At 46.7% G+C, this 16,621-nt stretch overlaps 1 protein-coding gene across 1 annotated transcript in view; it reads right to left on the minus strand.

Annotated features, from left to right (window-relative positions):
- LOC134037870 (hepatocyte growth factor-like) overlaps positions 1-15,825 on the minus strand; it is a 22,678-nt gene extending 6,853 nt beyond the window's left edge. The window contains 13 exon segments of the mRNA XM_062483424.1: positions 646-782; positions 2,188-2,281; positions 3,715-3,848; positions 4,090-4,162; positions 4,165-4,212; positions 4,215-4,253; positions 7,374-7,492; positions 7,850-7,970; positions 8,338-8,477; positions 11,786-11,906; positions 12,384-12,496; positions 12,927-13,092; positions 15,631-15,825. Coding sequence (XP_062339408.1) covers positions 646-782; positions 2,188-2,281; positions 3,715-3,848; positions 4,090-4,162; positions 4,165-4,212; positions 4,215-4,253; positions 7,374-7,492; positions 7,850-7,970; positions 8,338-8,477; positions 11,786-11,906; positions 12,384-12,496; positions 12,927-13,092; positions 15,631-15,694 — 1,369 coding nt within the window. The 5' untranslated portion in view covers positions 15,695-15,825.
- Positions 15,826-16,621: the final 796 nt, after the last annotated feature.

A 16,621-nucleotide genomic window follows, 5' to 3' on the forward strand; every position in this document is an offset into this window, starting at 1 on the left:
CTCGGGCCTGAATCCACCATTACTGCGTTTGTCCCAAACCCCAAAAACTTCACAGAGGACATTTTAGACATTACAGAAATCATTGCAAGGCCACTCAAATGACGCAGATCGATGCGTGCCGAATGAAACCAGCTATAGAAAATGTAAAGACAACAACAAAAAGCCCATTCGTACGGATGCTGGAAGGAAGGAACGGGGGGATGAGATGCGCATCTGTTTGTCGTTAAAGCGTGTCGCGTTCTGAAGCTCCTGACCAAAACCACAAGATACGTTATTATTAAGAGAGGCTATGCAGCTAATTTCAGCAGACAACTTTCGATGGCATTTCTGTCACAGCTGGTCTCCCCGAGTGTTATCGATGCCCTGACAGCAATGTGAAAAAGGCCAAGTCAGAAACTGTTTTCATACTTTATAGGTCAGTTTTTAACTCAAGTGTAACAGGAAAGGCAGGCAGAGAGACAGAGAGAGACAGACAGAGAGAGAGACACAGAGAGAGAGAGAGGGAGACAGAGAGAGACACAAAGAGAGAGAGACATAAAGCAGCAAAGGACCAAGCCAGGATTCGAACCCAGGCCACTGCGGTAAGGCCTACAAGCCTAAAGACACCCACTTATCTGGTGAGTTACCGGGACACCCCACACTCACAGCGTTTAAGCCGGCAGTAATCCCAGGGAACAGAGGGGTCAGTAGTGTAGCACCAGGGGCCGTGTTTATCCCTGTCTGGGTTCCTGCACAGGTTCCTCTCCAGGCCCACGCTGGATTCTGCAGAATGAGGGTCACCACTGGAAAGACAAGACACATTCATGCTTGTCAGGTTTGATGTTTCCCAAAAATAAATGCACACTTTGTACATGGATGGATACAAAGTCAACAGCACTGGTGCACACATTTACATGGTACACTGCCACACACACTACCAGGGTGTTAGTCATGACTAGGTTCAGATTGGAAACTTCAAGTCAGCTTTCCCTGTCGGGCGGTGAATCCTCTGGGCTAACTTTGCAGAGCCCTTACAAGGAAGCGCAAGGATTTCTTTCTTTCCTTTTTTTTTCTCCCCACAGACTCGGGGGAATATAAAAGTATGCGTTCCAAGTATTCACCAGAGTTCAGCCCGACAGAAGCTTCAGACTCTGCAGAACTCTGAAACAGACAGAGAACTCTGTATTCTGGACTACGCTGGGAGTCACTGGCATCAGGAGTGCGGCTGACAAAAGACTGAAGGTTGTGACGATAGGTAGGTTCTCATAAAGCAATCAAAAAGCAACTTGGTCGTATAGTAATAATAATAGTTAATCAAGTTCTAAACAGAGGAGAGAGACTAGTGGCCCCAGAAGACAATGAAGAGAAGGGGGTGGTGTGCTTGTCAGGGGGCCCTAATAATTTCCTCCCCCTGCGAACGTTAAACAAGCCGTGGCTTTCGGCGGTGTCTCCGACACCGACCCCGTGACCTTGAACAGGGGCAGACTCGCTGGCTGCAGGCCGCACGAGGGAGCTGATTGGCTTTGATCTGCTATGCTGAGAAAGCCTTTCCTGGGGTCAGGGGTCGTCTCTGGAACATGTCTGTCCGTGATATTTTCACTTCATGAAATTTCCGTAAATTAAGTCATTCCAACAAGTCCCGCGTTACCAGGTACGGACACGCCCCAGGAGAGGGCGATCTTTCCTCCAGGGTGGGTCCCTCTAAAAGAACCGCAATGCTTCCTCTTTTGTTGGATAAATAAGAAGCGGGAGCGGCGTTAACCCCTGCTGTGACCCTTGGTTTCCTCTCTCCGTTTGTTTTCACGGCGTAGCTTGGTTCGTTTGCGGAGAGATCTGAGCTACATCGTCAACAAACACCTCGGCACCGCGCTAAAGAAAATGTCAACGTTTCTAGAAAATGTTTCCATAACTCGACTGAACCCGGAGCTGTGCGGACGCGAGCATGTGCTACCGGGGGAGGCGGGGTGAGTTGTGTGTGGTTGGTCCATTTACATTTAGTCATTTAGCAGACGCTCTTATCCAGAGCGACTTACAGTAAGTACAGGGACATTACCCTTGAGGCAAGTAGGGTGAAGTGCCTTGCACAAGGACACAACATAATTTGCACAGCCAGGAATCGAACCGGCAACCTTCTGATTAATAGCCCGATTCCCTAACCGCTCAGCCATCCGACTCCACTCATGTTGGGAACGTGTGATGTTTATCTACCTGTTTGAATGATCCGACCACAGCGCACACGGAATTCCAGATCTGGTCTTCGACAGATTGCCCCTGTAGTTCTCCCCATTGTCCTCGTAACACTCTGGGAGGAGAGGGAGGAAGGAGAGGGAGGAGAGAGAGGAGAAGTAGGAGAGAGAGGAGAGAGAGGAGAGGGAGGAGGAGAGAGGAGAAGTAGGAGAGAGAGGAGAGAGAGGAGAAGTAGGAGAGAGAGGAGAGAGAGGAGAGAGAGGAGAGGGAGGAGAGAGAGGAGAAGTAGGAGAGAGAGGAGAGAGAGGAGAGGGAGGAGAGGGAGGAGAGAGAGGAGAAGTAGGAGAGAGAGGAGAGAGAGGAGAGAGAGGAGAGAGAGGAGAGAGAGGAGAGGGAGGAGAGAGAGGAGAAGTAGGAGAGAGAGGAGAGAGAGGAGAGAGAGGAGAGGGAGGAGAGAGAGGAGAAGTAGGAGAGAGAGGAGTGAGAGGAGAGGGAGGAGAGAGAGGAGAGGGAGGAGAGAGAGGAGAGGGAGAGAGAGGAGAGGGAGAGAGAGAGGAGAGGAGGAGAGGGAGGAGAGAGAGGAGAGGGAGGAGAGACAGGAGAGAGAGGAGAGGGAGGAGAGAGAGGAGAGGGAGGAGAGGGAGGAGAGAGAGGAGAGGAAGAGAGAGGAGAGGGAGAGAGAGGAGAGGGAGGAGAGAGAGGAGAGGGAGGAGAGGGAGGAGAGAGAGGAGAGGGAGGAGAGACAGGAGAGAGAGGAGAGGGAGGAGAGAGAGGAGAGGGAGGAGAGAGAGGAGAGGGAGGAGAGACAGGAGAGAGAGGAGAGGGGAGGAGAGAGAGGAGAAGGAGGAGGAGAGGGAGGAGAGGGAGGAGGAGAGGGAGGAGAGGGAGGAGAAAGAAACCGTCTCAGAGCACCACACGGAACATTCCCTAACAGACGTAATTGAGTTTGACGTTCTCACAAACACAAACATGCAGCCTAACACAGGTCTTCTCATGGGAATACGGATAAAGCTGGTTTATTTTTAGGCAGTACATTTCTTTCTCGTATTGATGCTGTCATTCAATAGGCTAATTGGTGTCGAGGCTGTTTTGCGGTTTGAGATCAATTTAAAGTAACTATCTATATGTTGTTAACCAAAACCAGAGAGTGACTAAAGGATTATTTTCTTGGAAAGATTGTTGGTTTCTTGAAATGTAAAGCAGACAACCTATTCTGCAACATTTGGGAACTGTCTGGTAATTTTGTTGTTGTTGTGTAATTCAATGGAATGGAATTCATCTGGAGCACAACTTAAACTAAACATCTTAAGTGGTCCAGTCCTGAGAGTTTACTACACTGTTGAACATTGTTGGCAGAGGTATGCTAATGAGCATAATGTAATGGTTGTTAGCAGTTAGCACTCTGTTATGGTAACATAAGTTGCAAAGCGGTTGAACTTGTAGCCTACACAACAGCTACACATACATACATTTGATGTATTTTAAACAATTTGTAACTATCACAGCGAAAACAGCTCAATCTAATTGGCAGTACTGCCTGTGAGCTACCTTCGGAGTCCGCGGCCTTCACCTCACACCTGGGGATGTTGGTGCAGTAAGCCCGGCGCTGGTTAGGGTCTGTAGTGAAGCACCAGGGGAGGTCAGAGCCGTCCGGGTTACGGCAGGAATTTTCTCTGAGGTCTCTGTGACAAACACACATACATAAATATACACACACACAGTCACACACACATGCACACGCACCCACACAAAAACACAAACATGTTTTAGGGTGATAGATTAGTGACTTACACTCATCAATTCTTGGTCTGCACATAGTTGTACACAAACACACACACACACACACACACACACTACCCGGACTGTACATCTGGAATGAGGGCGTGCAACTGCAAAACAAAGCAAGACAGAACTGCCTCTCACTTGCACTTGTAGTTCTGGGGGATGTAGGAGTGGTTGTGGGGAAACTGGGAATCCCAGCGTTGACACGTGACTCTTTAGAGGTGATGTTGACCGTGCCCCGATAACTCAGGCCCTGGCCTGGAAACAGGATGTTGTCATGTCCGAGTAGGTGTCATTTCCTGGATCTGAGATGGAGAGGAGGAGGAGAAAGAGAAGAGCGGAGGATGGAATGGAGAGAGAGAGAGAGAGCGGGAAAGAGAGAGAGGGAGAAAGAGAGAGAGGGAGGGAGCGGGAGAGAGAAAGAAAGAGAGAGAGAGATAGAGGGGGAGAGGGAGAGAGAGAGTGTGAGAGAGAGGGGAGGCAGGAAGGGAGAGGGAGAGAGAGAAAGGGAGAGTGAGTGTGAGAGAGAGAGAGAGAGAGAGAGAGAGAGAGAGCGAGAGAGAGAGAGAGAGAGAGAGAGAGAGAGAGAGAGAGAGAGAGAGAGAGAGGAGAGAGCGAGAGAGAGAGAGAGAGAGAGAGAGAAAGAGAAAAAGAGCGAGAGAGAGAGAGAGAGAGCGAGAGAGAGAGAGAGAGAGAGAGAGAGAGAGAGAGAGAGAGAGAGAGAGAGAGAGAGAGAGAGAGAGAGAGGGATTACGAAGCAGATATGCAAAGAAAGAGAAAGTGAGTGAGGGGGTGAGAAGGGGAGAAAGATTAACCTCACTAGGAATGTGTCATGTTTAGCCTGAGGACAGATAATCTAGACCAGCAGCAAGTCTCTCCTAGGATAGAATCTTCTTGTGTGTCCAAAATAGACCTTCAACATATTATTACACAGACATCCAGAGACAAAAGAGGTCGGCAGGTTACTGTATGTGATATTGAGTTTCTTCAAGTGTTTGCTATTTTTTAAAGGTTTATAACTGATATTTGTTTTTACTTGAGTGACATTAGTCAATTCTGTGTTGTAACTACACCGGCAGATCTAGAGGAACTAGTTTGTGGATCTACATTCTGCTCACAAACAACATTAATAGCATTAGGATCAAAGTGGTGTTCTATGAAACTTTTCAAAACATCTGACTCCACAACGTGGAAAGGAAGTTTGCATCCAATACAGCAGAGCACCAGAGATGTTCCTTTTACGTGTCAGTGCCCACACTTTACTTTAACTTCTACTTGAGTGAAGGATTGGTGTACGTTTGCCAACTCTGCAGAGCACATGCTACCAACACAAATGCTGGGCCAAAACTAAAAGAATGAAACATGTAAACTAAGAATATAAACATAATATTTATATGCTGTCACTTCAGAACTGTGACTTCATCACCTTAATGAATTGAAATGGTATTGCCCCCCAACCCAGCTGGTGACCTCTAAAACAAACATAACCACCCTTATAAAACACACGAATGATGAATATCACTGTGAGCGTGTGTGAGTGAGAGTGTGTGTGTATGTGCATGTGTGAGTGTAGAATGTATCCCCAGAGCCAACCTGACGGACTGGGAGAAAGCATGCCAACCCAAACACAACGCATCCCCCTGCTCTGCCGACCCCCTCCAGACCCCACACAACTATTCCAAACATCCCAATCCTGCTTCTCCCAGATACAGCACACAGGGACCGCTTACACCCCTCCGGATCTGCACTTGTGTGTTTCTGCCGGCTTTGATAAATGAGATGGATGGAGGTTGGGAATGGGGTTACGATAGGGGGGGGGGGGGTTCTGAGAACGAAATATAGTGAATGATTGGATTAAGAGAACTGTAAGGGCAGTTTTTTCCATCTTAACCTAAAGCATGCTAGTATCTCTATCTTCAGGTCAGCAGTATTATCTTACTAGGGACGACACTGAAGAAAACATCTGGACAAATTGAGTTCCCTCCCTCGTTGTAAATCAGCCGGATAAGCTCTAGCTCAAGGTCAATTTTCAACATCCTATTTGCTGAAAAAGAGCAAACTGTCAACATGGTTTTCATCCTCCTTCGTTGTCTTCTACTCTCTTTTCTCCCTCTCTCACTGCTGCCCCCCCCCCCCCACACACACACACACACCCACAAGAACACACACAATTCCTCACTCTCTCTCCCGAACTCTTCACCTGAAATCCAAGTCTTTCTAAGAAGCAAGCAAAACCTCCATCTGTCTGATCTCAACACACGATATGTTGCAAGAATAGGTGAACCCTAATTCTGAACATGCAGCCTCGAGTGTCCCTGTGTCTGTAACTGTTTCAACATCCACCTTTCACTCCTCTGCACTTTTTCGATCAAGTGGTCTCAATAAAAGACATGTCTGACACTGATATATCGTCCTCCTTCCTTTACAGATGATTTGCCCCTGAACGAGGTAAATGTGCTGCAGACGAGAACCACATTAAACGGCGAGAGTAAATAAAGAAGAGGCATCTTCCACTGGTCTTGTTACCCACCGAAACCGCAGACTCTGCTCCCCGTTTGACAACAGCTACGGCGCCCCCGAACAGCCAGCTAACTCCCTGAAACAGACCGTGCACCCGGCTGAGCGTTCTGGCAAAGCCTCAATAGGGTCCTCTCTCTGTGCAGGCCTGGTTGGTGCTCAGTCGCATTACTGCTGCGTTGCCTGAAGCTCTGAATGGACTGTGGATTGTGAGAGCGTGTGTGTGTGTGTTGTGGAAGGTCGTCAGTGTGTGTGTGTGTGTTTGTAGACTATTATGTTCAAAGGGATTTGGGAATGCAGAGTGTGAGTAAGTTGCATGGGATTGGTCAGGTTTGCTCAAGGCCTCTTCTCACATACATACAATGAAAAAGCTGTGCCACTGCATTAATGAGGTTTAGGATTGTGTGTTTTTGTGTGTGTGTGTGTGTGTGTGTGTGTGGTCGGTATAAATGTGTGTTCCTAAGCAGACAGCAGAAAAGTTGACTCTTTACAGGAACGGTTACATCACCCTCAACCTCTCCTCAACCTTCACAACACAACTCAAAGACACACACCTTCACCAACAAGCATCACCCTCAAACAAATCATTTCAATCTTTTAAAGACATATGTGTTATGCTTTAATGGACAGTTCTAACTGAAGTGTGACAGGAAAGGCAGAGGCAGAGATGGAAAGACATTCAGCAAAGGACCCAGGCCAGAATCGAACCCAGGCCGCTGCGTTAAGACCCCAGCCTATGCGGTACACTCACTGATCTGGTAAACTACCAGGTCGCCCCTCGCTTGACTTCTGTGTCTCGGACAGCCTCGCTTGACCTCTGTGTCTCAGACAGCCTCGCTTGACCTCTGTGTCTCAGACAGCCTCGCTTGACCTCTGTGTCTCAGACAGCCAAAGGAGATCAGACTCACCGCAGGCGGTGATGTTGCAGTACTCCCACGTCCTGCTGGTCTCCATGGTGAAGCACCAGGGACGCTCACGCCCGTCAGGGTTGCGACAGTAGTTGTCGTTCAGACCTTTGTCAGGATACCTGGAGAGGAGAGAGGGGTGATCGAGGTAGGAACATACCGAGAGAGGAGGAGAGAGGGGTGATCGAGGTAAGAAGAGAAGGAGTGAGGAGAAAGAGAGAGGGGGTTATCATGACGCATGATGTAAATCAGACAGCCAAAGTCAAGCTCAAGGTCAATTTTCAACATCCTATTTGCTGCAAAAAAGCAAACTGTCAACATGGTTTTCATCCTCCTAGGTTGTTTCTCCCTATCTCTCACTGCTGCCCCCACACACACCACACACACACCACACACACACTCACACCACACACACAAGCCGTTTTCTGTAAACAAACAGGCCCTTTCTGTTTCAGTTGAAGCCTAGTTCTTGAGCATACTTCTTGGGGAGGTAGTGATGTCTGTGGGGCTTCATGGCGTCCCATCTCTGGCACTCCTTGCCGGACTCGGTGTGGTCCATGGGCCCCTGGTAGTCCTCCCCGTTACAGCGCACGCACTCCACTGCAAACGCAACCACAGCCTCAGCACAGCTTTCCTTCCAGGCAGGCGGATCGATGGAACTATCCATCAATCAATGGACTTTGATTGATTGTTTTATCATTTGACATCCAAATAGATGGATGAATAGATCAGTAAATAGATGGATTGAAGGATAGATAGATCAATAAATAGATGGATTGATGGACAGATAGATCAATAAATAGATGGATAGATAGATTGACTGATACTGTGGATTTTTGTATGTATGTATGTATGTATGTATGTATGGATGTATGGATGGATGTATGTATGTATGGATGTATGGATGTATGGATGTATGGATGGATGTATGGATGTATGTCTGTATGGATGGATACTCAGTAGTTACCATCAGAGCACTGTGGAAGACCACATGACTCGAATCTGATCTTAGGATCGACTGTGTAGCACCACGGGCCGCTGCTGTGGTTGTCAGGGTTACGACAGAAGTTGTCCCTCAAGTCTTTGCCTCTCTTCGCCTTCTGGAATCTGATGAAGTAAAAAAATAAATACAAAATACAGTCAAATCTTTATATATATTTAAAAAAAATACACCGCCGAGAGTTTGACAAATGTGTGCTTTTATGTGGATTTGGTTCCATAAAACATGCATGGTGTTACTTCAAAAAGAGAAAAATGTCTGGCATATAAAAAAGTAAAGATTCCTTCAGTCTGAGCTGAGTACTGAATCCCTCTGTGTCTCCTTGAATCTCCAATCTGTCTTATTTTCCACTCTCAGTTGTGCATCGGCCAAAGAATCTACTACAGTCTATAAAACAGCCTGTTCTCGCTACACTATAGAATCTCGCAACAGGGATCCTCACAGGACCACTGTACCAATCACTAGCAGCAGTCCAAACAGCATGTCTTCAGGCTGACTTCACACATTCAGACATAATCCTTCTCTTCTGCTCGCTGGGTTGTGGACACACCTTGTTGAGGAGAAACGCCACGAGGAGCCGCTGGAGGAATGGGGACGGCACCACATAAATGAACACCGTGTGCAATTCATCTTCTAGAAAGCTGGATGATGAAAAGCTGGCATGTCAACACCCCATCCCTTCCTCCCCCACCTCACCCCCACCTCACCATCCCCACTTCCCAGCCCCCACCCAAACCCTTCCCACCCAGGGAGAGAAAAAGGGGGATTGAAGAGGAGAAAGAGACCGAAACAGATGAGAAAGACAGAATGAAAAAGAAGAAAAAATGGTTTGATGGAAACAGAAAAGAAACCAGATTCTTCCCATCAGCCCAACCTCAGTCAGAGTCTCACCCCAGCTCCAGGGTACCGTCTCTGGGGAGTGTTGATGCCCTGTCCCCCCTTAGCCCCAGGGCTTCCACAGAGCTGCGCTAATGCACAACATCACTCAACCCCACACACAGAGGAAGTCTCAGGAAGCTCACTTTGCCCATTTGACATTAAAGCTCAAGATTGGGGATTTGGTTGGAAGCTGAGCAGTGAACCGATCACCCTTCACACAGACCCAAGCCCCCTGCTGCAAACAACCATTGTTTTATCCAAACAGTCGCTTTAGAGTCTAAAGTTTAGACTCTAAAGCCCTAAAGGGTTAGAGGCTGCTAGAGGTCCATTCTTAGATCTCTTACAGGACAGGCCAGGGAATATGGACTTGGGTTTGAGGGATGGATTTTCCCCCCAAACTCTGTCTCGTTATCTGTGAGCTCAGATGTGTACAGCTTGAGACCAGTTAATCTAAGTTATGGATTTTTCCTTCTAATCACCGTTTAATACATTGGGTGAATATCCTTTCTGAGTTTCAAAAGCATCTGGTCAGTTTCAGTGTGAGCATGTAAGGAGCCAAGGTATGGAGCTAGCCTGTAATGATGTTGTGCTAACAGATGTTAGCCAGCTATTCGTGTCTCTGCCAAAGAGCATTCCCCATGGTGCACAGGCAGCCGCTGTTCACATGTGCTTTGCTTTCAGACGCAAACACACAGACTCGTCGCATTTTGTGAGTTTTATCCAAACCAGCGATCTGCAACAACTCAACAAGCACCTGGAGAGAACTGGAGCCTGAAAGATGCTCTAAATGATGCCAACTCCTTTTACAAGCCACTGGGATACCTGAGAAAAAACCTCAACCCATCGTTACTTCCAGAAATGTTTTTGCGACCTCAGAATACATCTTAAAAAGAGACGCAGTTAAAATTACTTACTTGAATGTGCAGCAGACAGTCTTATTCTTGGAAGGAAACGCATATAGCATGGCGCTCCAGGTGATCGGTCAACCGTAAAACTAACAGTCATTCAAAGGCCAAACGACACAGGTTCATTAGGCCTGTAATCCTGAAACGTTGGTTTACTTTACAATAATTCTCTCTCTGTCTTTCTTTGTCTCTCTCTCTCACTCACTCTCTCTCTCTCCCTCTCTCTCTCTGTCTCTCTCTTTGTCTTCTCTCACTACAAGGACAGCAGGAGGAAGGTCAGGGAGTGTTTTCAGCCAGGTGTTAGGGTTAGTGTTGCAGGATATTCTGTAAGTCTTCAAATAAGGAGGTCTTGAACCAACGTGTCAAACCATGATGGAACATTCAGCATCAGAGGAAAGAGGTCTGGAGAGGCCAGCGTTGGAGGCTTTTGTGTAGCGAGGGATGTGTAGCTCTACACACATAGCAGTGTGTGTGTGTGTGTGTGTCTTTCAGACGTATTGCGTATGCTTCATGTGTGTTTGGTTCCATGTGCCCGCGTCTGTGTGTATCTGACTCATGGTATCCGACTGTGTGCATGAATAATCCATGGTCTGATCAAGAATAGGAGAGGAGGAGGAGGAGAGGAGGGGGAGGAGGAGGAGAGGAGGAGAGGAGGGGGAGGAGGAGGAGAAGGAGGAGGAGAGGAGAGGAGGAGGACGAGAGGAGGGGGAGGAGGAAGAAGAGAGGAGGGGGAGGAGAGGAGAGGGAGGAGGAGGGGAGGAGGAAGAAGAGAGGAAGGGGAGGAGGAGAGGAGGGGGAGGAGGGGGAGGAAGGGGGAGTCAAGGTGTCCTGGGGGAGGCCAGAACCAGCCCTGTGTTTTCATCTGGGCTGGGGCCTCGTTTTTTCTCCTGTCTGTGGCTTTGTGAGCTCAGCTGGAGAACAGACAGAACATGACTTCAGTCTATAAATCTTTGCACCCTCCCTCTCTCTCTCTCTCTCTCTCTCTCTCCTTCTCTCTCTCTCTGTGTCTCTCTCTCTGTGTGTGTCTCTATCTGTGTCTCTCACACACCCTCTCTTTCTCTCCTTCTCTCACACACACCCCCTCTCCCACTCTCTCTCTCTGTGTCTCTCTCCCACTCTCTCTCTGTCCTTCTCTGAGCCTTTTGTTTTGCCCCCCTCCTCTCCTCCACCCACGTGTTGCTGTTAAAACGCCTCATAACTAACGAACGCTGCTAACAAGATCCTGGCTCAGGATCATCTGCTTCTCTCTCATCCTGCTTTGCTTACCCTGGAAACAGGCCTCGTTTAGCAACTGATAACACTATCGCTTTCAACTCCAACATCTTTTACACTTCCTACCTGTCTGTCTGAATCATGTCCCCGACTTCTCAGAAGCCCACATGTTACATTAGGGTTAGGGGTAACGTGTCTTGGTGGTGGCATGGTGGGAAATGTAGTTCAATGTACAGGGCACAGCTGCACCAGCATCAAATATCTATATTTTCTTCATATCTCGAAGTACACATTAGAAAAACACACTGTACCGTAAGCAGACATTAACGGCATTAGATATTCCATTAAGCAAAGATGAAGTACGTTCAAGCAAGTACAGAAATCATAAAAGAGAAAGTCTAAAATGTAAAATAGCTTACTCAAGACGAGGCTCGTGAGGGTACTTGGTTTCCCAGGCTTGACAGGAGATGTTGCTCTTGGTCTCAGCAAGTCCTCCTCTGTATTTCGCCCCCGAACCGAGTATACAATTCCTCACGTAATCTACATACAGCCAAGACAGACAGCCATACACAGAAAGGTCACCACTAAAGAAAAATCGAAAGAAATTACAGAGAAATCGTCTCCCTCAAGTTCATTAAATGTCACTGAAGACTTTGAGTACATTTATTTTGGGATTCTCCCAGATCTGGCTTACACAACCACAGGTTGCTACTGTAAGCAACTGGGTCTTTGTTTACACCTTGCATGAGTACGGACGCATGCTGGTGAGTGCATCTCTCATCACCACATCTATAAAACGAGTGCTCTGTCAACAGAGCAGAGATTACGGATCCAACAGGACACACAACACCAACAACCATCGCTGTAAACAAACAAAACTAAGACATTTCTTCCAGTTTCCATTTCCCCTCCCTTCTCCTTTTTCCACATCTTGCATTCTGATGATCTTCAGAAGGGTGTGGGGAGAAAAAGGTGAAAAAGCCAGAGACAGATTTGGAAGTCAACAATCCTGTTTACCTTTCTTCTCATAAAGGTCAGTGTTTGCCTTGTGTTCCTTGAAGGCTCCGGCGCTGTAGCGGTCGTAAGGAAGAAGGAAACATTTCCCTGTGTGGTTTTCGAAGGAGAACCCTCTGGGAAAACAGATGAGACAGTGATCAGTGGAGATGCACATCCATGAGACAGTGATCAGTGGAGATGCACATCCATGAGACAGTGATCAGTGGAGATGCACATCCATGAGACAGTGATCAGTGGAGATGCACATCCATGAGACAGTGATCAGTGGAGATGCACATCCATTCAGATATAAGGTGTTGGTAGAGAAAGGGTAGAAGGGTGTGGAGGGACATTATAAAAGGCCCAACTATACTCATCACTATCCTTTCATGTGTGTGTGTGTGTGTGTTGTATGGGAGAGAGTATTCATGCAAAGAACTAAAAATCTGCAATCTGTGTCTGCAAATTCACCTGTTCGATTGAAAAGAATTAATTAGACCAAATCTGTGTGTGTGTGTGTGTGTGTGTGAGTGTGTGAGTGTGTGTGTTCTCTGCTCAGCTCACCTGCAGGTCAGGGACTTCCTGCTGCGGCTGCACTTGCGGGCACAGTGCTCCCTGGAGGAGCTGCTCTTCACCAGGACGGGCGGAGGGCAGCTGGGACACAGGAGGGCCGTGTCATCCCTCTTCTGGTACCTCTGGAGGGTCCCCTGCCTCCCCTTCCCCCTCCTCTCTGGACCCGGGCGCAGAGAGGACCGTTAAGCATCAACAAGATTGGTCGACACAGTTTCCTGAGACACTTAGAACACTGCATGCTGTCAAACTGCAAGTTGTAGCAATATTGCACAGGTGATATAGAAGCTATGTTTATTTTCTTCGTCTATTTGTGTTTTAGTTGTTTTGTGGTGATTGGACTTGTGTATCTATATTCTTTGTCGTTTCTAAAACGTGTGTCCAGGTGGATGACTCGTCTACCGCAAACTAACCGCCCTTTTCCAGAATTTCCTTTCAGGATTTTCAGAAAAAAATCTCAAGATTTCCTTGGAGAACTGATACACTGGAAAAGAGACACACTTTCGCCCAGCTCATACCACAGCCAGAGTCCTGTAGATGCCAGTGATGATGTAGCGGTATTTTATAAGCCAAGTAGGTCACAAGATACGCTCTTTACTTCAACTCCCTTACTCAGCACAGGCCCAGGCCCCAGATCCACCTGACAGACAGTAACGTGAGTCCTGGGGAGCCGGCTGATGACATACACGGTTCACATACTGTAGTTCCATGTACTTCTGGACCGTACTGTGTGAGACCAAATTAAATCCTGCAAAGTTCAGTGTAAACTCAAAATGTGCAGTCATATCCTTAGGGAATACATAGGCTAAACACACCCATACCCACCCCTAGACGGTTTTCATACTGTGATCAAGAAACCTAACAATTATACTGGTGACATGCTGACGATGGATGGAATCATTTTCAAACGTCATCGCTGCATGTTCATAAGGCATAGGGTTCTTGTGGTTCTTGTAACCATTTCTTAATTGGTGGCAAGCGGAGAATGGTAAATCATGATTAGTTTCCGGTTTTTGTTTTACAAAAATGCAAGTGAACTCAAATCAGACACTGTGTTTGTGTATGTGTTTAGGAACACTTTGTAGGGTTACGATTTAAGCGGCGTTACCTAAAACGTTCCTCAGCGGTGGAGGATGGTTTGGGAGGACACATTATTAAGGTTAGGGCTGCTTCGGACCACATCTGGCACTCATCACGCTGTTGTTTTAACATTCATGTCTCTCCAGGCCGCACAATTAGACCTCAACATTTAGTCTCTTCCTCTCTTCCAGTCCGACGTTCCTACTCCCGTTATCTCGCCGACGTTCTAGATTTTATCGAACGTAGGAAGGTAGTATTACCATAATAAACGTATTCAGCTTGTTACCGTGACTATTTAAAACCGTTAACGTTTTTTTTTTTTTTTTTTTGCAACGAGGAACTGTATCCAATAAACCTCATCTCCTCTTGAACCAGCTAGGAAACAGGTTAAAGGTGTGCCATTGTCTGGAATTTGCATACGCATCTGTTCCAGTGAACACTTGCAATCGAGAAATGTGGACCTCGGGAATTTAGCCAGATGTTTCGCGCTCTGCCTGCACGCGCATGGATTCCTCGGGGAAGGGGTGCATCATGCGCATGTGCGCCCGGAGCTCTACCAAGGTAAAGACACGGATCCCGTGCACGAGATTTAGACTACAACGTACTGGTCATGTGCCACGTGCTGTGGTACTTTAGTGAGTTTTCAGCCTCTGCCTGACTATCTGAAATATGTAGCTGCACGTCATCTGCCCAGTAGCTATGCATTATCGTTCCACAGATGTAAATAGACTTATTACTGAAATGACCATGACCTATATAAAAAAAAGTTTATAACAAAGCCTTCACATCAGCAGATGCGCTTCAAAAGCATCAGCGGTAAAATGTTCCATCTTAAATTGTCCTTTTGCGGCTAAAAACTGCCCTTTACGCATTTGGAATGCATGACGCATGCATTGAGTGCTAGCGGCTGCATTACACCAAAATACTTTGATGATACATTTGTTATATTTCATTTTTCTATATTTCATTTTTATATTTCTTAAAAACTCTCCAATATGTTAATGAAAGAAGAAGTATAACTGTATATTTCATCACGGTTCCCTTTTAAATAGTTTCTGAACTGACTTAAAATGAACATAGGCCTAGCTTAACACCAACTGGGTTTAAACGAATTCAAATTAAATTGCTGAGTTTCGAAACAAAGTATATGTAATGATACAATATGAATTATGTTTTAACTTAACCCATGGCACATTACAGCAGCAAAAGGTTTACAACGTTTGATACTCTATGGGAACTTTGCCACACACAAACATTCACACCCACACACGACCTCCAAGACAAAGCATTGCTGACCGTTATCTTTCTCAGCACTACTACTTTGGAATTGGGGACTCAAAACTAATACAAAAAATCGAATATGCCACCTTACTCCAATTAAGGTGGCCCGTTTGTACATAGGCTACCCAAATTAACGTACTGTTAAATCAAGTTGAAAGTGTAATTGCAGTGTAATCAAGTTAACTATCGAAGAAACCGGTACAATTCACAAGCAATCAACAATGAATGAAAATAGCGCTCAAAGCGACTCAAGTGACTCAAGTCACTCCAAATTACGCATAACGCATAGAATCCCAGCCTAGATTCTATTCGAACCTGTTCATTCGTGTCAGTTTACCTGCATTCACCGCGAGTAGGAGACACAGGAGCGCGTTGTACATCCACGTGATGTTTGGCTTCATGTTTGGTATCACTGGCTAATCCGACAGTTTGCGTTGAGCTGAACGATGTGTCTTCTTCTTCGTGACTCTACCTGTTTATAAGGACCAATCTGTGATTAACAGGAACAGCCTTCCACGCAGCCACGCAGCCGTCCTTGGTTCAACCCCTCGTCAACCCCGTTTTATACCCCCCCGTCTCCCCTCCCCCCACTTTCGGAGCAATTAAATTGCACTTTTACTGCACTCTCTCGTCCCGTTGACCGCCTCGCGCAAAGTGCGTTTGTCAATTTGTTTATCCAAGCAGCATGGGGTGATGCCAAACCGGATGCATGTCACTTCCCCTTGGAGCAATGAACTGTGTATGCAGACGATACATGTCGGTGTCATAAGACGCATTTGAGCGCAGGGTCCCCCAGTTCCGATGATAAGACTTTAAACAATTCCCCTTGAACCTCCCCTTTCTCTCTCTCTCCTCTACTCCGCTCTGACTTGAGTCTTAACTACAAACGCAGATGGGCGGATTTGCACACATGCATAAAAGGAACAGTATGCAGAGAAGTGATTACGGTCCCAGAGGACCTGTTGCCGCTGCCAAACGCACAAACCCCGGTTAACATGAGGAGCACACTGGGACTAAACACAACAAGCCATGTAACCAGCCTTAGAAATGGTTTCCTCTTATAGATTATTCTTTTATAAACCTATACCAAAAGGAATGTATGCCTACATTCAGATATACGTACAGCTACGGTTAGGAGCTATGCAGACACATTTCCATAACACGACCTACTCAACAAAAAGTGCTGGTTTTATACTTTGGTACTTTCGCGTTGCCAGGTGTGTGAACTGCATCAGATTCTGTGAGAGATCAAATCTGGTCACCTTGCACCCATACATGACAGCTTTTGTATCATATATCTGTCTCCAATCTCCAATCTAATGAGTTAT

Source organism: Osmerus eperlanus, chromosome 17 (assembly GCF_963692335.1).
Source record: "Osmerus eperlanus chromosome 17, fOsmEpe2.1, whole genome shotgun sequence".
NCBI lineage: Eukaryota > Metazoa > Chordata > Actinopteri > Osmeriformes > Osmeridae > Osmerus > Osmerus eperlanus.